This window comes from Pongo abelii, chromosome 8, assembly GCF_028885655.2.
Source record: "Pongo abelii isolate AG06213 chromosome 8, NHGRI_mPonAbe1-v2.0_pri, whole genome shotgun sequence".
Lineage (NCBI taxonomy): Eukaryota > Metazoa > Chordata > Mammalia > Primates > Hominidae > Pongo > Pongo abelii.
Genome location: NC_071993.2, coordinates 94657543 through 94682087, shown reverse-complemented (window position 1 = coordinate 94682087; position 24545 = coordinate 94657543). Strand labels below are relative to the sequence as shown.

Here is a 24545-nt window from a genome sequence, read left to right as displayed (position 1 = left end):
AGATATGTGAAGGCATACACCAAAGAAATTACTTACAAAATGTATATAATTGTTATCAAAGTTTCAGGTCTTCTCACATGAATTGTAAGAGTCCAAGACTTCTCTGTTCACTATAGTCAGAGTTGAGGTTTTTAAAAAAACTTGTTTAGAAACAGGACTATAGATATACCACTATTAATTGTTCTTAATAGTTTCTACCTTAGTTCCACTCTATTAAGATCCTTAAAAACCCTGGCTGATATTCAACGTACTATCCTGTGTCATCTAAACATGTGAGAAATATGTCTTCTATCTCCAATCAAGTGTATCATAATATGGTACAGGATATAATCAATTATCCTTTGGTGTAACAGGAGAGCTCTTCTGGTAGACAATGACTATCACTATAGGGAGTCAGCAGGACAGCTTTCACTTAGTCATCTGCCTAACTTCATCTTCCCAGTGGTACACAAAAACCTCCAGGAAAATCTGTTAAATGTCTGTTTAAAGCAAGATAAACCTCAACTAAAGCCTGCTTTGCCTAGTAAGCAACAGCCTAAATCCACCAAAAACAAAACAAAACAAAAAAACCGTTCTTAGTGAATCTATACTAAATCTCAATCATTAGTGATTTAGAATTTTCAAACCATTTGTCTGAAAGTCCATTCTAGATTTTCAGGAGGGACCAATGGCAAATACATCAATAGTAGCTCATGGCACCCACTTTCTTTTTGACTATCACAGAAGCATCTGCCAAGCTTCTCAACTCTTCAGTTCTCTCATGGTTTAAAGTGTTAAGCCGTGAGAACTGAGTTGTATTTCACAAATGAAAGTGAAAGTTTTTGTGGGCTCTGAGAATTAACTTATGTCTGAAGTAGAACTCATTTAAAGCAGTTCCCTCCTCTCATCCATCAGGCTCCTCTTATCAGCATTTGTTATATCCTTTCCTACCTTTCATGTCATTCCTCAACACAGAAGAGTTAAGTAGTTCTGCTTTCTCCCTATAATCGCTTACTATTAGACCAACTGCCTCAAACAGTAGGTAAACCCTCTCCTTATACTATTTTTAGTCTAGGAATTTTCCTAATTCTTAGTCTACTCTGCACTTTTCCTGACAATATTAATAGCTTTATGCAATACGTTTTTCCTAAAACACAACAGTAAAATTAAATTTTCTGAAATTTTTTAAGATAATTCTTAAGATAAATATGTATCTCACTCAATAATCTAGATGAGTCATTATTGTTATGACAGTAAGATACAGTCTATTGTGTTTAAGTTATACAACATAGCACAGTACATTCGTACCTACCTCTGCAATTAAATTTGGCGGTGTCATAATGTCTTTCAGCACAACTAAAAGAAAAGTTTAAAAGTGATATAAAGTTATCTTTTGCACTTAGGAAGAAAAAAAAGTACTAATACTAACAAACATTGCCTGAATCTTTATAATGTGACACATATTATGCTGTGTTTAACATTAATTATTTCATGTAATAACAAGAATTCTATTAAGTAGATACTGTTATCACCCCCATATTATAATAATAAAACCAAAGCTTAAAAGATTAAGTGTATACAATTAGAGCTAATACATTTGCTTAAAAACTTGTGATGCCACTAATACAGAGTACTGTAAATTCAGGTGCTTCCATGCTTTCCTCTATGAAAAATCTGCATGCTACTGGAATTTTTTTTAATTTTACAAGTACCTATAAACAACTGACTAGTTTCAATAGTATCTGTATCTCATAGTTAAGCATACATAATTCTCAAACTATTCTTCAAAAAGATATATGTTAAAAATAATAAAAGCATAAGGACAGTAAAGAAAAACTGAATGATGTTAATCTACTTGGACAAATGCTTAATAATTTTTTTTTAAACCAGACTTTACTCCCTGTTGAAAAGCCAATGATCACCTTTTTCAACAGTCTCTCAGACTGCAAGTTTTAATTACAGTATGAGAGTAATGAAAGAGTAAGTAAAATCAATACAGAATAGTAAAATGCTGACTTGTCATTACTAGAGTATGCTAATATTTGTCTTAATAGCAGTGATATGTTTGTCAGTATGTACTGGCTTTCTAATAAACAGGCCATGTTTACAAATAATAAAAGGCTCAGAAAGAGATCTTACATATCAGTGTGGTTAGCAGTACCCTGGTAACTCCAACTACTATGCAAAACAAATTTTTAAAAAATTATTTAAAATAAACTCTTAGCATTTTAAAACAAATAAAGGTCCATAGCTCCTTAACCTGCAATTTCAATATCCCAAAAGTTCAAAACATTTAAAATTTTCTCTTAAGTTTTATGGCAAACTCAACTACAGCAAATCTTGATCTGAAGTAATAAGATTGTACATAATATTTAATACACTTAGAGTGAAGAGTAAAACATTTCATTTCAGGTACTGACCCACACCCCACTGGGGTGTTTATGTAAAAGTGTATTTATCTGTTACCTTTTGAAAACTAAAATTTCTGAAAATGGAAACATATCTGGCCCTAAGAGTTTCAAATAAGTGATTGTGAACCTGTATTGTACATTTAGAAACCCTGAAAAACATCTATATAGTTTCTCTACTTTAAAGGTAATTCAAAACCAAATTCACATGAAGGTTTAACTAATTATAAATAAACTGCAAGCCATTGGTTTCTAACTGGTCAGACCTAAAATAAAACAACTTTCATATTACCACTCAAAACAAAACAAGCTTTTCCTTTTTAGTATAATTTAGTATATTGAGTTTTTCTAGAAAGAAAATGCATTTAGTAATGACATATGCACATATATGCATCCTTGCTAATAATTTCATACCCATTGACATGAAAAACAAGAAGAAGAGGACTGACAAAGAAGACAGTCACATTTCACACTTTCTTTGGAATAGATAAAAGAGGAGAAATTGTCAATAGTGAAGAATTCATAATGGAGTATTTTAGAAGGAATCAGAGATGTAGGACTAGGAAACAGAATCTAAGAAGCTGGTCTCATGACAACACAACAGAAAATAAACGTTAGTTTTGTGCAGCTTCAGTTCTCTAAACTTCCCCTACTTTCTCAGGATCCCAGAACATGTGGTTTGACGAACACTCCTTAAGACTGCTTTAATTAAAATGGCTCTCAAATATTACTGTTAAGAGGACTATATGGATGGAAACTGGAAGTAATGACTACTAAGTGTCAACTAGATGAACACACCTTACAAAGAGTTTCCACTTTTTTTTGTTTCATCCTTACAACCACGTGATAACTGTTAATATTATCTCCATTTTATATATGAGAAAGCTAAGATTTAAGAGCATTAAAAAACTTGCCCCAAATAACAGTATACAAATGAAAGAGCCAGAACTCAAGCTCAGTATCTGATTACAAAAGTCAAACTTTTTCTACTACTGTTCCATAATTCTACTTATAATAAAAAAACAAAGTTTTAAATACAAAAGCAGTCACAAATTTCAGTCAAAGCCAGCATTCCTACAAGAGCAGTATCTGTCATAAATCACAGAACCAACAGGGACAGTAAAAAGCAAGGAAAAAGTTATGAAAATCTTCACAGGTAAGCATAGGAAATATGGGAGCAAATATGCTGGGACTGGTAATGATAAATATGCTCAGGGAGTGGGGGTTGGTAGGATAAGGATGAAGACTTTCTTCTTAAATTAAAATCTCTGATAAATGCCCTCCTTCCACCTACCACCTACCCACAGTTTCTTTTAAATTCTTTGTGGTTTGGTAGTGATAAGTCTCTCAACAAACTAAAATTAAAGATACACAAATGGCAAATGGTGTTTAGCCATTTAAATTTAACCATTTATGCTTCCTTATAACTAAAACTCAAAAGATACCAGTACCTCATATTGGTTTATATGAGACAAGAGAAATGAATAAGCATTTAAAGATGAGTTTTTATGAAACAAGAGGCAGAAACTGAAGAAATGAATAAGATTAACAGGAAAAGCTTCCAGAGAAGTGAGACTTGCCATAGAATCAGCTAGGTAGACAGGTCTCTGGCTTTACTCTCTTCGATGAAGCTATCACCATCTTACAAAAGAAAACTTAATAGATGAAAATTAGTAAAGCTAAAGGTTTACCACAAAACGATAAAGTATGTCAAATAAAATATGCACTGAAATATAGTAAATACCTTTAAAAAATTAGTATACAGTGAACACTTAAATTCCTCAAAGGCAAGAAGTATACATCTCTTTATTCACTATCTCCCCCTCCCCATTCCTACCAGATTATACAGCAAGGAACAAAAATAAAATATACTTGTACAAAACAAACTGATTAATTCAATTAAGTAACAGTACACCTGAATTTGCTTAATGTTATGAATGCCTGAAGAAAACACAGATATAAACAGATATAATTAATCAGAAAGTCCATATTAAGAACTCTTCTTCACCCATGTATATCATAATTGCTATAAAAGGTTTAACATACTATTAAATGTGGGTATGCCTAGTGCAAATATTTTAAGATCTTCAAATTATGTATGTTTGCAAAGACATATATATCCCATGTAATACTATCCTAAAAATAAAAGAAATAAAATAGAACACCTGCTGCTTTCCAGACTCACTTACCCAGAACCAGAAATATAAACAGAGGTAGAAAAAAGGTAAAGAAGATTGGAAAGTGACATTAGAACTCAGAACATGCTATAACTTAGTAGTTCTAGAAACTTCCAAAGTCAGTAAAATTTGGAGAGGTTAAAACGAACAAGCAAAAAAGCAAAACATAAAGGGAATATTGGCATAAACAGTGGATGGTCTGCTACCATATGTACCTGTGTGACCTTGTTCAACTCACTTAACTTCTCTAGGCCTCAGATTCCCCATCTGTAAAATGAGAAGGTTGGACTAAATGATCTCTTTCAGGTACTCTCCAGTTCTGAAACCCTATGATTCCATGTGGGGAAGCGGCGTTAAAATATATGCATTAAGAGCTACCCTCAACTAATAAAGAGACTTCATTAACTTGGGAATCCAATGTTTGGAAATATAAAAACAAACAGGCAGTCAGGTTCCTAGGCTCTCTCCAATGCCAACTTTAACCATAATAATGTTAAGTGACCTCCAATACTGATAGTACAGCTGAAGTCCTAAGTTCTTGAAGCAGGAAGTCACTACACACAGGAATGAAAAGAATTTCCTTCCCTTTCTTTGAATATGTTAAACTAGAATAAAATTTTGAAAAAGGCAGAATTTGTCTTTGGTCTCCTTCGATTTCCATTCTGAGACTCTCTAAATCCCCAATTCTGATAGTCTAACCCTGAAGTGACTCAGTTTAATGGCTTCCAGCTTTTGAAAGTTCTTGTCCTTTTTTATTACTTATATTCTGAATCCAGTTGTGCAAAAAATACAAAGCTCTGTAGCTTTTATTTTCCTCCAAAGAAACACTATGGTATCTGCAACAAGGCTCTTTGTAGGAGAGGTTTATCAGGAAAAGAGAAAGACCCCTAAATGCATAGCTCATTTGTAAGCTGGACCCATTAAGTTTCCATAACACCTTTTACTTTCTTTTATCTTGTCGCCTATTGCCACCACAATTCTCTCCCACCCCCAACATACAGACACCACAATCTGATGATAATGAATTCGCTGCCATATTCTAAACACTTTTATGCCAACAAGCTTCTTACAATGCCATTCCTTTGGCCTGTAATATCACTTCCCCTCCTCTCCTTGGCTTGAAAGTCAACCCTTACTGGTCCTTTTCACCCCAGCTCAAACTTGCCTTCCTTTATGAAACCTTCTTTATGAGGTACAATTAGTATTTCCAATGTTCTCTTCATTGCAACCTTCTATACAAGAGTTACTTCTTCTGTAATGCTTTGTCTACCTTTTACATTAGAATGTAAGCAACTTGAGAATGAGAGCTACATCTTATTCACCTCTGTACACTCCCCCCAACATGTTTTGTGATATCTAATAAGTGATAAGGACTTAACAAACGTTTGTTCCTTCGTGAATCTGAGAAAAATCAGTGAAAATATACTGAGTAACAATATCAATGTCCACTCCACTCTCAGTACTTCTGACGTTTTATCACACTAGAAAGATCACTAAATTACAGATAAATTTTTCCTATCTATAATTTATAGATATCACATGGGAAAGATAAAAGTCAAGTAAAAAAATAACACGTTTTATGTGCTGATTTTTACAAATCAGAAAATAGTCAATATTTTGAGAAGGAAAAACAGTCTTCATGGGCAAAAAGAGTTCAGTTTTCTCTTCCTTCCTTCCTTTTTACCTTTTCACATCTCTACTCCCAAAGTCAAAAGAAAAACAAAAAGTTAAAGATAAGGTCAACTAGCTCTGTCAATCAGGTGGGCAGTCCTTAAAACTCTGTCCTAGACAAGACAAGCCATCTAATTCAGCAATTTTAAATAACTTATGTTATGTACAGTTAGAGAATGCCCTAACAGCTTTTTCAGTCAATAGCTCTAGAGACACAGGATAAACAAAATTATATTCACTCTCAAGTATACCTCCATGGAAGATGCTATTAGTGCTTTAACAGAAGCTCTGCTGTGAATTACACTTCAAATTACCACAGGGTTATGGGCTCAAATATGGGCTAGATGCCAAGTCATTTAAAGCAGATCAAGTAACATGAATCTGTGCCAACATTGTTTTACCTCATCACTACACTTTTCTAAATGATCTAACAATGCTCTCGGACCTCTTGAATTAATCGGTTTAGGAATACAATTCTGTTAACATGTATCTTTAACTCTACCTCACTCTAACAAGCAAATAACTTTCACGTAATAGTTGTTTTAGAAGATATTTGCAAGCATACAAATAAGAAAACATACTTACAGATTGTATATCTTGTAATGGTTTTTATGCTTTGAATCCAAAAACCTTAAAACAAAACAAACAAACAAAAAGCCACCATTAACAAAAATGAGCTAACATTTGAAATTACATTAATACTATCAAGAAAAACCAAAAGACAGATTTTCTTTTTCCTAATCTCAAATACCATTTAAGTGAAAATAAATAATCCAACAAATATCCCTTTTATGGGTTTAGAGTAGTAATCATGTCATTCTTAAATAATTATTACATTACACAGATTTATACAATCTGAAGTAAAACCAGAGCTTTTCAGAGAATATTTTCATAATCTTCTATCTTCAACCTAACATAATGAGACTGAATATTAAGACATAACTTCTTTAAAAAGCATGAGCATTTAGTGCAAGTATACCTAGCTCATACAAATTTACAAGACAGTCATAATCAAGTACTCTTAAAAATAACCCTGAAAATTCAGACATCATTTTCCCACCAAACTAAAAACTTTTGATATTTGAAAGACCCACATATTAACTATTAATTCTGTACAAAGGTATTAAGCATTTTCACACGTATACTCCATTCGACCCTCACAAACATCTGAGAGATAGAGCTTATTAACATTATACAGAAGAGGGAGGTAGGTCTCAAAGAGATTATAGAACTCGTCCAAGGTCATGTACAGCCAAGAAGTCAAAGAATCAAGACCAAAGACCTTTCCCTCAAGACAGTTATGAAAGTAAACAACAATTACAGCTAACACAAGCACTTACTATATGACAGACATATCCTAAGCACCTCAGGTATATAAACTGTTTAATCCTCAACCCCATAAGATAGGCAAAAGAAGGGCTAGAAGACCATGAAGCCGAGAAATTAACAGAATATATAGAATAAAAAGACAAATGAAAATCAGAAGACTAAACAAAAAATAAGAGTTCAGGATGTTCAATATATATTAGGAGTTCCAGAAATAGAGAACACTGAGAAGAAACCAAAGACATAACTCAAGAAAAATACTCAAAAGTGAAGGATGTGAGTTTTCAAACTGGAAGGTTGCATGAGTACCTGGCAAAACAGATGAAAATAAGACCGAAATAGAAGCATACATATCTTATGAAATTTCTGAATACCAAAGAAACAGAAGATCCTAAAAGCTGCCAGAGAAGAAACAGGTTTCATAAAAGAATCTAGAATCAAAATGACATTATCCTTTTTAACAGCAATACTAGCAGCTAAAAAAACAATTGGGCAAAACCTTCTGATTTTGAGGGAAAACTCTTCTCAGCCTAGAATTCTATACCAAGACAGACTATAAATCAAGTATGACTATATAATAAAGGCATTTTAAAATCGGCAAAATCTCAAACCACACACTTTGTCAGGAAGTTACTAAAGATGTGCTCCGCCAAAACAAGTGTGGAAAACCATGAAAGAAGATGACAGTCTCCAAGAACTGAAGAATCTAACCCACAAGAGAGGAAAAGAGAATCCCTAGAATGATGGTGAAGGGACATCTTGAGTAGACAGCCATACAGCAAGCCAGGAAGAACAATTAGTCCAGACTGGGACAGATTAGAAGGCACCTGGAAAAGACAAAATTGATATAATGCCAAATGTGCTTAAACATGTTGAGAGATTTATACAATTAGGGGTAAGTTTATGAATTAAAGCTAAGAACATTGAAAACTAATTTTTTTAAAAAAAGAGAGACAACTGTGAAGTCCAGAAAAAACAAAACATGCAGGAAAAAAGTCACAATATACTCTATCACTTAACTATGAATGGCATTTATCTAGTTATAATCCCATAAAAACTCAATATTGATATAACCAAAATTATAATGTAACTACTGGCAGGAGTTGTAATACAACTACTGGCAAGAAGAAGGATGAGGAGGAAGTCTGAAAATATGTGTGTGGTGAGGTGGAAAAAAAGAGTATATGAACTTGAATCTGAAAAATTATGTTACAAAGTAGTGCAAGCAGTATTTGTAACTGTCACCAACATAAATTATATATTTTTATATCACACTACAGTTGTTGCAGATAGGCTACCATCCTTAAGAACAAAGAAACATAGTGCCCCTTGCTTTCAGCATGGTGGCTCTTCTCTGATACAGAAGGAAATGGAACTCAAGTGGAACACAGATTTCACTGAGGCAAACAGGAAGAGATTAGACTGCTAAGGCTGTTGGAGTTTGTGGAGCGAGGGACTAAGAATTTTGTATGGATTTCATCTCAGGTCCTTGGCTGTGGGCTGGGCTGTCTATGCGCAGGATCTTAAAGCATAACGGAGATGACACCAGAGGTAACGAAATATAATACTGGGAGAAGTTGGAGTTCTGGCCTAGGCAGAGTGGAAGAGACCTCATGGAACACCCCAGATACTTAGCTGAGACATTGGAAAGGGCAACCTTGAAGTAAAAACCATGCCCTAGGACAAAAGACAAATCTGAAAAACGCCTGCCTTAACAAAGAGAACCAAACCTGACAATACTAAATCAACTGTCAATTTAAATGCCTGACAAAATGAAACTCAGCCCCCTTAAAGTAACAACCCAAACTCCCTACATTTCAACATACGATTAAAATTTACTAGACAGGCAAAGCAGAAAAATATGACCTATTACAAAGAAAAAAGAGCAGGCAATAGAATCAGACTCCAAGATGAACCAGATGTTTGAATTAACAGACAGTGACTTTAAAACAGTTACTATAAATATGTACAAAGATGTAAAAAAAAAAAAAAATGATTAGAATGAGTGAAAGATGGAAAGTCTCTACAGGCAAAGAAGATATAAAAGACAGCAATTTGAGGCCTCAAAAGTACAATATCTAAGAAAAAAAATCTATTGGATGATCTTAAGAGAAGATTGTAGACTGCAGAAGAAAGGTGTGGCAGATTGTATTTTCCAAAAATTCATTTAGCAAATATTTATCAAGCACCTGTTATGTAACAAATACTACTGTGGGCATAGCAGCAACAGAACTCGAAGTAATGACAACCATAATGAATGTTTCTAGCAGCCTGAGAAACCCAATGGAGAACTAGCTTTTGGTATCTCATTTGGAAAACAGCCTAAAGACATTGGACAGCTCCCACCAATCCTAAAATAAACGAAAAGAAAAATTAGCACCTGAAAAAGCAAAATAATTATTTATTTGCTACTTTTTTCCATGGCTAATTCGCTATTTGGTAACCATATATATTTCCCCTTGTATTAGTCCATTCTCACACTGCTATAAAGAACTACCTGAGACTGGGTAATTTAGAAGAAGAAAGGTTTAATCAGAGGCCTCAGGAAACTTACAATCATGGTGGAAGGCCAAGGGAAAGCAAGCATGTCTCCGCGGCAGCAGTAGGAGGAAGAGAGAGAGCAAAGGGGGGAGGTGCTACACACTTATAAACAAGCAGATCTCAGGAGAACTCTTTCGTGAGACAGCTCTAGGATGACAGTGCTAAAACCATTACAAACCACCCCCATGATCCAATCACCTCCTACCAAGCCCCTCCTCCAACACTGAGGATCACAACTCCACATGAGATTTGGGTGGGGACACAGAGCCAAACCTTATCACTCCTGCTGCATTCATGTTTAATCAACATTTGCTCTTAGAACCCTAGTGTAACTACAGCTGTTACTGCTGTTACTAATACATAAATTTACACATAAATCATCCTTGCCTTAATCCCATTAACACAGGCAAGCTCCAAACATTTCAATTCTTAACTACTGCCTCCTGACCATCTTCAGGATGGTTATTAGAATTAATTCTGTTACATATCCAATACATGGAAAGTAACTATCTTGTTTAAAATGTTCTTGTTTGTAACTTTTACCTGCACAGTACTGCTTTCTCCTACACTGCCTCAAGTTAAAGAAAAAATAATAACAGCTTTGAATAATTCTGCTCAAAAATAGTGATTCCTAGTACTCAAGAAAATCTAATCTCTCTAAATAGGTATAAAACTGGAGGGAAAAGAAATAAACAGTGGCAGGCCAGGTGCAGTGGCTCACGTCTGTAATCCCACTACTCTGGAGGCGAAGGCGGACAGATCACTTGAGGTCAGGCATTCGAGACTAGCCTGGCCAACATAGTGAAACCCTGCCTCTACCAAAATTACAAAAGCTAGCCAAGTATGGTGGAATGTGCCTGTAATCCCAGCTATTGGGGAAGCTGAGGCAGGGAGAATTGCTTGAACCCCGGAGGTGGAGGTTGCAGTGAGCCGAGATCGTGCCACTGTACTCCAGTCTGGGTGACAAAACGAGACTCCTTCAAAAAAAAAAGGAAAGAAAAAGGGAAGAAAGGAAGAAAGGAAGGCAAGGCAAGCAAGGCAAGCAAGGAAGGCAAGGAAGGGAAGGAAGGAAAGAAAGGAAAGAAGAAAAGAAAGAAACAGTTACAGAACTGACCTATAACTCACTAAGCAATTCAGAAGGCTATCAAAAATAATATTAAAAACTGCCAAATATTTCTCCCAAGAAATTGTATCATTTTGTGCTTTAACCAACATGCATAAGGGTTCCAGTTAATCTATGTCTTTGCCAATTCCTGTAAGCCCTTTTTTAGCCATTCCAGTAAATATGAGATATCTCATTACGTTTAAATTTTAATTTCCCTGATAACTGATTTTAAACATCTTTTCATATGTCTACTGGCCATCTATATATCTTCTTTTGTAAAATTTCTGTTTACTTTTTTTGTTTGTTTTGAGACAGGATCTCATGTGTTGCTCAGGCAAGCGTGCAGTGGTGCGATCACAGCTCACTGCAGCCTCCGCCTCCCAGGCTCAAGCTATCCTCCCACCTCAGCCTCCCAAACAGCTAGGACTACAGGTACATGCCACCATGCCCAGCTAATTTCTTGTATTGTTTTATTTTGTAGAGACTGGGTTTCACCATGTTGCCCAGGCTGGTCTCAAACTCCTGGGCTCAAGCAATTCACCCGCCTCAGCCTCCAAAAGTGCTGGCATTATAGGCATGAGCCACTGCACCCGGCCTGCCCTTCTCTTTATGGGGTTATTTTCTCATTATGAAGTTGTAAGAGCATCTTTATGTATATATTATACATTCAAGTCCTTTTTCAGATACATGTATTGCAAATATTTTCTCCAAAACTGCTTGCCTTTTCATTTTCTTGAGTCTTTCAATGAGCAGAAATTTTTAATGTTGATAAAGTCAAATTTGTCCATTTTTTTCTTATACAGTTAATTTTATCCGTACTGTCTAAGAAATCTTTAAACCAAAAGTCACAGAGATTTTCTCCTATGTTTTCATCTAGAAGTTTTATATTTTTAAATTTTACTTTTACATTTAGGTCAACAATCCATTTCAAATTAATTTTTGTGTATGATGAGACGTAAAAGTCAAGGTTCACTTTGTTTTCTCTATTGTCCCAGTATTATTTGTTTAAAAGATTATCCTTTTCCCATGAATAATCTCAGCACCTTTGTCAAGAAATGTGTATGTGAGCTTTTCTGGAATCTACTCTGTTCAACTGATCTACATTATGTGACCCAACAATTCTACTCAAAGGTATTGAATAAACAGAAACAAAAATATATGTCCACAAAAGTCTTGCACATGAATGCTTACAGCAGCTTTGGTCATAACAGACCCAAACTGAAAACAACTCAAATGCCCACCACACTAATAAAGAAATGTCATATCCATACAATGTAATATTACTCAGCAATAAAAAAGAACAAATTATTGATACTAGCAACAACAGGGATAAATTTCAAAAATATTATACTAAAAGAAAGAAGCCAGACACAAAAAGGAATACATACTATATGATTGTATTTATATGTAATCCTAGTATAGGCAAAGCATACAGAAAGCAGATCAGAGATTGCCTGAAACCAGGTTTGGGGACTGACTACAAATAGGCATGAGTGAAACTTTTTATAAAGCGAGTGTTCTAAATCTTGGTTGTTGTGGTGTTTACAAGAAGGTGTGTGTGGGTGTGTGTGTGTGTATTTCTCAAAAGTCAATGAACTGTACATTTAAAATGCGTAGATTTTATTGCATATAAATTATACTCCAATAAAGCTAATTTTTAAAAGTAATATAAAAAAGTAATATAAATAGCCTCTGATTTAGAAATATCAGTATGTAAAATGCAACCTACCTTTAAAAAGACTCAAATTTATTTTGATTAAACTAGAGGATAGCAACAGGAGTACATCATCTTCAGGAATTAGAACTTTTTAGAATGAGAGGCAGAATGACACTGTATAGAATAGCACTGTCTAACGGAACTTTTTGCAATAATGAAAATGTCCTGTATCTGTGCTGTCTTAATACAGTAATCACAAGCCACATGTAGCTACTGAGCACAAGAAATGTAGCTAGCAAAAACAACTGAGCAAATTCATTTTATTTTATTTACATTTAAACATAAATAGCTACATGTGGCTAGTGGCTACCTACACTGGATAACAGATATCTAAAAGATATCTATGAAAAAAAATCTACTGGGATACAATACACATGCTCCCTAGTCAGGTAGTAGAAATGGGTACATCCTTAGAATAGAGCATAAAATTGGAACAGAGAAAAGGTACAGTAAAAATTAGAGATTTCACAGCTGTCAAAATATATACTGAACATATTTTCAACTACACGCAGTTTTCCAATAAATTCTTGCTATGCTTGATTAATTTGCTTCTGTCATTAGATTAGAAAGAAACTACAATTCTGGATATATTTCTAACTAAGAATGAGGAACAAGTTTGAGTGAAAATGCCAGGAAACAGGGAGAAAGTGTTCACATAATTTTAGAGTCCACGTCAGACAAGGAAGGAAATACTGGTGTAGTTAGATATGATACAGATCAGTAAAACAGATTTCAAAAGCTTCATTTAAATAACAGGCTATGAATTCATAACTCAACCTATAATGAAAGACCTGTGGTTTTAAAAACTAAAATTCTGTATAAACAACTACAAATGACTCCAGTTTAAAAAAGACAAAGGAGGAAATACAGAAATTATCTAAAATCAACCAACACAGCTGCAGTGAATTTACCTTCAAAGCTCAGATTTAAAAGGTACATATATATATATTATAATAGCCAAAAAAGGGGATGAGAGATAATTACAGAAGAAACAAAACAGCAGCATATATAAAGGAACATGAAAATAGTAAAAACAAAAAGCTTGGAGGAGGGGAGAATGTTCACACCAAAAAGAACAATAAAAAAATTAGGCCAGGTGCAGTGGCTCACGCCTGTAATCCCAACACTTTGGGAGGCCAAAGCAGGCAGATCACTAGAGGTCAGGAGACCAGCCTGGCCAACATGGTGAAGTCCCATATCTACTAAAAATACAAAAATTAGCCAGGCATGGTGGCACATGCCTGTAGTCCCAGCTACTCAGGAGGCTAAGGCAGGAGAATTGCTTGAACCTGGGAGGCAGAGGTTGCAGTGAGCCAAGACTGTGCCACTGCACTCCAGCCTGGGCAACAGAGTGAGACTTTCTCTCAAAAAAGAAAAAAGAAATTAGACTCCCACACATTAAACAGCTATATAATGCTAAAGACAAGGAAAAAGGCAGGAACTCTTAAATACCCTTTTCACTTTTATCTTCTCTATCCAAGAGAAGATGATTCATTAAGTAAGGAGTAGTGGGTACATGACAGTTCTCTTTACTAAAAGCATTTTCTACTTGCTAATTTAAGCAAGGTGACTTTTAAAGAATATTTTTTAATAAACAATCAATAATGCAAAACAAAAGATAACCCACCAAGTTCTTTATGCTATTATTGTTTCATCTAAATTTTGTAGTCACAAAATTCAAACGGCAAGAGAGGTAGAACATTAGACAACTGTCTGAAGAAAGAATAAAATTGGTTTCCCGAAAATCATTAAGGAAAATACAAACAAACTAAAAGAAAAATAAGTTGAAAATAGGGTCAGTATATACATACACACACACCAAAAAGTACATAAGACCAATACATCAAAAAGTTGCTAAACCTCACAATTAAAAAAACACAGTCAAATAACAAGATACAATTTTTTGCCAACAAGCTATAAAAAGTTAAAGTTTGAAACTATTCAGTTTGCCAAAGTTAGCGGGGATAGAAGGAAGAAGCACTCTTAAACAGTGAGTGTATAAAATACCATTTTTGAAGGCACAAGTTTAAACCATAGACGCAATGGACCTAGCAACTCCATTGCTAAGAATTTGCCTTAAAGATATACTTGGAAAAGACAACAAGATACATATGTGAACTGTTCTCAATGACAAAAAGAACTGGAAACAACTTATATATTCATCATAGGGGCCTATTAATGATAGCATGATCATAAAATGAAATAAAAGGTAGTTAATAAAAGAATCAGGTAGGTAGATGTCCACAATAATATGGAAGATTCCTCAGATATAAAATTTTTGAAAGGGGCAGAACAGTGGTAGTATGTTCCCACTTGCTTTTCTTAAAAAGTGGGTAAACAATGAAAACAATTTTCAAAAGAATATGTGAAACTTTAAATTATAGATATAGTTAGGAAGAGGGTATAATAGGAGAAATTTGTAGGGGATATTTGTCATCTTCAGGCTGTTAGGCAACCAAAATACCATTCCAATTTGGAGATAATTTCAAGAGATTAGAAGCAGATACTTCTTTCCTCATCTTTCTCTTAACACATGTACAGGCCTGATACCAACTATTAATAGATCTTTTTGCTGTGGATACCAAATCCTAGTGAGGACAAGGTACAGGAGAGTCAGAGATTATTCCTAGAGATCACCAGAGGAGGTGAGTTAATGAGCAGAGTCACCAGTTTCGAGGCATAGTGGCAGCACCTATTACACCAAGTGTCCAAGCAGCAAAGTCCTAAGCAGATTGCTCCTGTTGAAACCTTGTGGCCATGCCTTGCTTCCTTTAGCTTCCACCTATCTTCCAAGTCTTGTTCTCAAACTATGACCTACCTAATACTTTTTTAAAAATTCCTTCCTGATTAGGTAAATCAGAGTCACTTTCTATCATTTGCAACCAAGAATTCTGGTTTCTTTTACAGCATTTTCCCATAATTTTGTTTTGAATGAGGGTTGGTGAAACCATGCTCTTTTGTGAGCTCCCTTTAATATTTGAACTTTATGATTTCTTATCTACCACTGTAAGCAACTGTGAGACTTGCAGGAGAATAAACAATCTATTTAAAAGAAAGTATTACAACAGTTTAAAATTGGGATGAGGTTATGTTCTCTCAAAGAAATTGAATATCACTTAGGGAAACATTCACCATGGCTGCCCCTCCCACTTCCTTCTCTTTCCTCCCAAGGATTTCATGCCCACAGTTGGCTGATTGCCTTATAAGTCTGACACAATGGAAAGGCGGAAAAAAAAGCAAGAAAACAGCACTTTCCAAAGGGAAATGGGAAAATTTGCCTATAGATACTTGGAAAGTAGAGACTAAAAAAGTAGATAAACAAAAGCAGAGAGGTAATACTCCCAAAACTTGGATAATCTAGACTACAAATCTTTCTAATATAAACATACCTTACTTCAAATAATTTCAATATATAAACATCTAAACCCATTAATGACTCAGATTTGAGAACATAGTCTTTTTTTTTTTTTTTTTTGTACTTTGTGTGTAAATTATACTTCAATAAGCCTAACTTTTTAAAAAGCTTCACATGCTGCAAAATATCCCTTATGGGCAGACCTCTTACCTGGGCAAGGAAAGAGAGCAGAAAAAAGAAACAAGCACAAGAATGTGGGGCTACTTAAGGGAGTGTAGTAGTGGGGCATTGACAGCACAGACATCGGTATGTCCTTGTGAAGACTGGCGGTCTTGGCGATTAAGAACTGGCAGGTCTGATTGTTAGTCTGGAGCAGCTTCTACCTCCCTGGGAGGCCACTGTGCTCTCTATCCCACCCCTGAGGGATTAGGGAAGGAACAGCATAGCAGGCTTGCCCTGGGCCTGACTATGACCTAGGTAGGCGGGGACACTAGGTACCTGCCCCAGCAGAGATGGCTTTCAGGTATACAGGTTGCTGCACCTTCTGAAACTCACAGGGTAGCACTCAGACCATGCAGGCCCAAAGCCCTGATGCCTCCTGCAGGTTACACTTCCCAACACTTGCAAAAGGCTAGCATGGGATGCACCCATAAGCAGGGTGAGAAAATCTGTCTTCATTTTTAAAATTCTTTACTTTCTTCACAGTTCCTATGAAACAGATCTAAATAAGCTTCAAGAATACATTTTAAAATTATTTTTGACAAAATAATAAACATACACCTTTCAAATGATAAAATAAAAAAAGTTTGGAATAAAAAATTAGTCCAAGAGCTGAGTACAGTGGCTCACACCTGTAATCCTAGCACTTTGGGAGGCTGAGGCGGGTGGATCACCTGAGGTCAGGAGTTTGAGACTAGCCTGGCCAACATGGTGAAACCCTGTCTCTACTAAAAATACAAAAAATTAGCCAGGCATGGTGGTGCATGCCTGTAATTCCAGCTACTTGGGAAGCTGAGGCAGGAGAATTGCCTGAACCCGGGAGGCAGAGGTTGCAGTGAGCCGAGGTCATGCCACTGTACTCCAGTCTGGACGGGCAACAGAGTAAGACTCCATCTCAAGAACAAAAAAAAAATTAGTCAAAGAAAGATGGCAGAATAAGAAGTACCAGGAACCCATCTCCCCACCTAGACGATTGTAAGCAGAATCTGTGATTCTGGAACTCTGGAGTCTATTCAGGTTTTCAGTTTCTAAGGAAAGACTTGAATGGTAAATCACAGTTAGTTTGAGTCAATTTCAGCTCTTTGTTCCGTTGCGGCTACCCATCACCCACTCTCACAGCAGGCAACCATGCACATGTTCCCAGAGCACCCTGCACACAGTTTGTAAGAGTCAAGGTTGGCAATAAAGACCTTGCCCTCCAAATATCAGGAATCTGTGTTCTGATTGCTAATTGCTGCTTCTGATCAAAATGTGACACAGAGGCAGACTATCATTGTTAAACTGCCATTGGCTGAAAAAATTTCTCCGGGGATTTAAAGATCCAGAGCTATTTCACTCCTTTATTTTTTATTTTTTATTTTTATTTATTTATTTATTTTGCCTTTTAGGAGCCAAACATTTAAGGAGGATACTACTGCAAAAGAACTGCATACATAGGGCAATTTAGAGTCACTACACATGCCCAGGGAAAAACACAGGCCGAGAAGATCTTAAGATTACACCCAGCACAGAAATACTCTACAACAAATAAAAAAAACAAACAAAATAGCAAATCTTAGAGAAAAGAGAAAAATCTAATTTCCAAAGTTACCACTCTTTAAGACTCAAATTCCAGTTTTTGATAACAACAACAAAAATCACAAGGCATACAAAAAAAAAAAACCACCCCAAACAAAACATTAAGTATAGGCCAAAAGGAAAAAAATAACAGAAACTGTCCCTGAGAAGATCAGATGGCAGACACTTACTAGACATAGACTTTAGAACAAATGTTGAAACGTGCTCAAAAAGCTAAAGGAAGATATGGATAATGTCAAAAAACAAAATTGAAATATCAATAAAGAGAAAACATAAAAAAATCAAAAAATAAATGCTGGAGCTGAAAAGTACAAAAACTGAAATAAAAATTTACTAGAGGAATTCAAAAGCCAATTTGGGCAGGCAGAAGAATCAGTAAACTTGGAAGGCAGAACAACTGAAAATACCACGTGTCTGAGGAACAGAAAAAAAAAAACTGAAGGAAAATTGAAGACGAGAGCCTAAGAGACCTGTGGAACACCGTCATCAAGTGGACCAACACACACACACTCTGGGAATCCCAGCATTAAAAGAGAGAAAAGGGGAAGAAAGATTATGTGAAGAAATATTAATCAAAAACTTCCCAAATTTGATGAGACATGAATATAAATATTCAAGAAGCTCAATTAACTCCAAGTAGGAAAAACTCAGAGATCCAAGTAGGAAAAACTGAGACAGATTATAATCAAACTATGAACAAAGAGAATCCTGAACATGGAATGAGAGAAACAACTTGTTACATTCAAAGGGATCCTCAATATCAGCAGATTTCTCATCAGAACTCTTGAAGGACAGAAGGCAGTGGGATGATATATATAAAATCCTGAAAGGAAACAAACAAACACAAATACCTGTCAACTGAGAATACTATATCCAGCAAAAATGTCCTTAAAAATGAAGAAATTAAGACATTACCAGATTAACAAAAGCCGAGAGAGTTCATTATCACCAGACCTGTCCTGCAAGAAATGCTGAAGTGAGTCTTTCAGGCTGAAATAAAAGGAGACTAGACAGTAACTTGAAGCTGTATTAAGAAATAAAGATCCTGAGAAATGATAAACACATGAGCAATTACCAAAGCTAGCATTATTGTAACATTGGTTTAGAACTCCACTTTTTGTTTTCCACATAATTAAGACACTACTGCATTAAAAAACAATTATTAGTTTACGCTTTTAGACACACAATACATAAAAATGTAATTTTACGACATCAATAACTGGAAGGGAGCAGGGACTGAATCTTATGAGCTGAATTTTTGTATGCTATTGAAAGTAAATTGGTATAAATTGAAATTGCAGTGTTACAACTTTAGGGCATTAAATGTGACCCCCAATGGCAACCACACACACACACAGAAAATAGCAGAACATAAACAAAAGGAAATAACAAGGAAATTAAAACACTTCACCACAAAATATCAACTAAACACAAGTGCCAGTAAGGCAGGAAATGAGGGACAAAAAAGCTGTAAGGCATATAGAAAATAAATAGCAAAATGGCAGCAGTTAAATCCTTATCAATAATTACTTTAATTGTAAATGATAAAACTCTTCAATCAAAAGGCAGAGTTTGACACAATGTATAAGAAAAAAACAATCTACAAGAGATTGTATATGCTGTATACAAGAGACTCATTTCAGATCGAAAGACACAAATACGGGATGTAAAAAGACATTCTATACAAGTAATAACCAAATGAGAGTGCAGGTAGCTACATTAACATTAGACAAACTAAATCAAAAAAAGGTTGAGACAAAAAAGATATTACACATCAATAAGTGTCAATATAGCAAGAAGATATAATAATCAAAAACATTTACATGCCTAATAAGAGACCACCCAATTACATGAAGCAAAAAATTGACAGAATTGAAGGTAAACAGTTCTGAAATAACAGCTGGACACTTCAATACCCTACTCTCAATAATGGACAAAAACACCCAGTCAGAATATAGGTAAGAAAATAGAGGATCTAGGCCAGACAAGGTGGCTAACACCTATAATCCTAGCACTTCGTGGGGCCAAGGCAGGTGGATCACTTGAAGTCAGGAGTTCGAGATCAGCCTGGCCAACATGGCGAAACCCTGTCTCTACTAAAAATACAAAAATTAGCTGGGCGTGCTGGTGTGTGCCTGTAATCCCAGCTACTGGGGAGGCTGAGACCAGGAGAATCGCTCGAACCCAGGAGGTGGATGTTGCAGTGAGCCAAGATCGCACCACTGCACTCCAGCCTGGGTGACAGAGCAAGACGCTGTCTTTTAAAAAAAAAAAAAAAAAGGGGGGGGGGGGGACCAAATAAAGTGTCTTCTCCTATCACAACAGTATGTCAGTGAAAATCAATACAATCAATAACTGAAGAAAAAGTAGAAAATTCACCAACTGTGGAAATCAAAAAATACACTGTTAAACGCAGAAGAAATCACAAGGGAACTCAGAAAATACTTAGAAATAAATGAAAACAAAAAAACACAACATGCCAAAAATTACAGAACAGCAAAAGCAGTCCTAAGAGGGAAATTTGTAGCTGTACACATTTACATTGAAAAAGATCTCAAATCAATAATCTAACTTCAAATCTTAAGGAACTAGAAAAAGAACAAACTAATAAATCCAAAGCTAGCAGGATGAAGGAAATAACAAAGCTTATAGAGGATATAAATAATAGAAAAATAACAGAGAAAAATCAATGAAACCAAAAACTGGTTCTTTGAAAAAATTTTAACAATTGACCCAGCTTTACCTGTATTAAGATAAAGAAGATTCAAATTACTAAAATTTGAAATAAAAGTAGGGACATTAGTATCGATTGTACAGAAGTTTAAAAAAAAGAGAAGACAGTACTATGAACAATTGTATGCCAACAAATTAGATAATCTAGATTAAATGGAGAAATACCGAGAAGCACAAAATGTACTAATACTGAATCACACACAAAAAAGAAAATCTGAATAGACCTATAACTAGTAACAAGATTGAATCAATAATAACAATAAAAAAATTCCAGACAAAAGCCCTAGATGTGATTTTTTTCATCTGTGAATTCTATCAAACATTTAAAGAACACCATTCTTTCCCAAAGTTTTTCCAAAAATGGATGAGGAAACACTTCCTAACACATTCAATGAGACCAGCATTGCCCTGATAGCAAAGTCAAAGAAACTACAAAACTATAGACCAGTAGCCTTTAGGAACGTTGATATAAAGTCCTCAACACAGAGCCAACAAACTGAATTCCACAGCTTATTAAATGGATTATACACGAAGACCAAGTAAAATTTATTCCTGGGATGCAAAAATGGCTCAATATATGAAAAACAATACATCATGTTAATAGAAGAAAACAAATCACATGGTCATCTCAACCAGCACAGAAAAAATATTTGAAAAAATTCAACAAGATTTTATGATAAAAACACTCAATAAACTAAGAATAAAAAGAAATTACCACAACATAATGAAGGCCATATATAAAAATCCCACAGTGGCCAGGCACCGTGGCTCACTAAATCCCAGCACTATGGGAGGCCGAGGCAGATGAATCACTTGAGGTCAAGAGGTCGAGACCAGCTTGGCCAACATGGTGAAACCCCGTTTCTACTAAAAATACAAAAATTAGCTGGGCATAGTGGCAGACACCTGTAATTCCAGCTACTTGGGAGGCAGAAGCAGGAGAATCACTTGAACCTGGGGGGAGGAGGAGGGTGCAGTGAACCGAGATCGCACCACTGCACTCCAGCCTGGGCGACACAGCGAGACTCCGTCTGGGGAAAAAAAAAAATCCCATAGCTAACATGACAGTCAATCGCAAAAAATTGAAAGCTTTTCCTGTAAGGTCAGAAACAAGACAGGATGCCTGCTTTCACCACTTCCATTCAACATAGTATTGAATGTACGAGAGAGCATTAAGAAAAAGAATAAAAATCATCTCAAATTGGAAAGGAACAAGTAAAATTATCTCATTTGCGGATGATATAATCTTATATGTAGAAAACCTCAAGGATTTCAAACACAAAAGAAGAATAAACAAATCCGCGAAGCAGGGCACAAATTTAACGTGCGAAGAATCAGTTGTGTTTCTATACCCTAAGAATGAACAATTAGGAAAGGAAATTAAGAAAACAGATTTATAAGATCATCAAAATGAATAAAATACTTAGGAATTAACTTAACCAAGGAGGTAAAATACTTGTACACTGAAAATTACAAAACACTGCTGAAAGAAATGAAAGAATACGTAAATAAATGGAAAGACATCTGGTGTTCATGGGTTTAAAGACTTAATATTGTTAAGATGTCAATACTATTCAATGCAATCTACAGATTAATACAATCCCTACCAAAACCCCAACAATGTTTTTGGTAGAAATAAAAAAAAAATCCAGGTGGGAGGAGGCGAGCTCAGGAAAAATAACTAATGGGTACTAGGCTTAATATCTGGGTGATGAAATAATCTATACAACAGAACACCCTGACACAAATTTACCTATGTAATAAACCTGCACATGTACCCCTCAACTTAAAAGTTAAAAAAAAAATCCATCCTAAAACTCATAAAGGGCCCTGAAGGGCCAAAACCATCTTGAAATATCAGAAGTTGGGGCAACGCACGGTGGCTCATACCTGTAATCGCAACACTTTGGGACACTGAGGAGGGCAGATTGCTTGGGCTCAGGAGTTCAAGACCTGCCTATGGCAAAACCTTGTCTCTACAAGAAATACAAAAATTAGCTGAGCATGGTGGTACGTGCCTACAATCCCAGCTACTCAGGAGGCTGAGGTGGGAGGATGGCTTGAACCTCAGATGTGGAGGTTGCAGTGAGCTAAGATTGTGCCACTGCACTCCAGCCTGGGCAACAGAGCCAGACGATATTTCAATAAATAAATAAATAAATAAATAAATAAATAAACAAGACATATACTTCCTGGTTTCAAATTTTACTATAAAGCTACAGTACTAAAATTAGTGTGGTCCTGGCATAAAAAAACAAACATATAGTCCAACAGAATAGTCGAGAGAGCCCAAAAATAAACCCTTGCATCTACTGTCAAATAATTTTCAACAAGAGTGCCAAGACTATTCAATGGGGAAAAAGACACTCTTTTCAACAAATAATGCTGGGAAAACTAGATATTCACATCCAAAAGTGTGAAGCTGGACTCTCACGTAACATTATATACAAAACTTAACTCAAAATGGATCAAACACCTAAATGTGAGAGCTAAAACTATAAAAACCTCCAGGAGAAAACATGGGGGAAAGTTTCATGGTATGAATTTGGCAATTATTTCTTGAATGTGACACCAAAGGTACAGGCAACAAAAGAAAACAGACAAGTTGGATTTCTTCAAGCTAAATAGCTCCTGCACAGCAAAGGAAACAATCAACAGAGTGAAAAAGCAACCCATTCTTTATGGGAGAAAATATTTGCAAATCACATATCCAATAAGGGATTAATATTCAGAGTATACAAAGAACTTTTTCTTTTTTTTGAGACAGAGTCTCGCTCTGTCACCCAGGCTGAGTGCAGTGGCACAATCTCAGCTCACTGCAACTCCCCCACCTTCCAGGTTCAAGCGAGTCTCCTGCCTCAGCCTTCCCAACAGCTGGGACTACAGGCGTGCGCCATCACGCCCGACCACGCCAGCTAATTTTTGTATTTTTAGTAGAGATGAGGTTTCACTATACCAGCCAGTCTGGTCTCGAACTCCTAACCTAGTGATCCACCTGCCTCGGCCTCCCAAAGGCACGAGCCACCGTACCCAGCCAGAGTATACAAAGAACTTCTAAAACACAATTTAAAAATCCCAAACTACTCAATTCATAAATGGGCAAAAGGCTTGAAGAGACATCATTGCTCCAAAGCTGATATACAAATGACCAAATAAGCACGTGCAAATGTTCAATATCGCTGATCATTAGGGAAATGCAAATTAAAACCACAATGAGACTTCACACCCATTAGGACGGCTATTATTTAAAAAAAACATAAACAAGACAACATGATGGTGAGGATGTGGCAAATTCGGAACCCTAGTGTATTGCTGGTGGTAACGTAAAACTGGGCAGCCACTATATCAAACAGTATGGTGGTTTCTCAAAAATTTAAATATAGAATTACCATTCAATCCAGCAATCTCACTTTCGGGTACATATCCAAAAGAAATGAAAGCAGATACTCAAACAGGTATTTATATACCCATATTCATAGCAGCATTATTCACAACAGCCGAAAGTGTCCACTGATGAATAAATGGATAAACAAAATGTGGTATATACATACAATGGAATATTATTCAGCCTTTTAAAAGGAAGGAAATGCTAACATGTGCTACAACATGGATGAACCTGGAAGACAGTTAGTGAAATAAGCCAGTTACAAAAAGATATTGCATGATTCCGCTTATATGAGGCACCTAGAATAGTCAAATACATAGAGATGAAAGTAGAACAATGGTTGGTACTAAC

At 35.7% G+C, this 24545-nt stretch overlaps 1 protein-coding gene across 3 annotated transcripts in view; it reads right to left on the bottom strand.

Moving 5' to 3' along the window:
- The window catches only part of PTEN (phosphatase and tensin homolog), a 104322-nt gene that overhangs the window by 36110 nt on the left and 43667 nt on the right, over positions 1 to 24545 (bottom strand). For 2 of the 3 annotated variants that reach the window (XM_054521400.2, NM_001131483.1), the window contains 2 exon segments: positions 6821 to 6865; positions 1292 to 1335 (listed from right to left, as the gene is read on the bottom strand). In XM_054521400.2, the coding sequence (XP_054377375.1) occupies positions 1292 to 1335; positions 6821 to 6865 (89 nt within the window). 3 annotated transcript variants of the gene reach the window in all.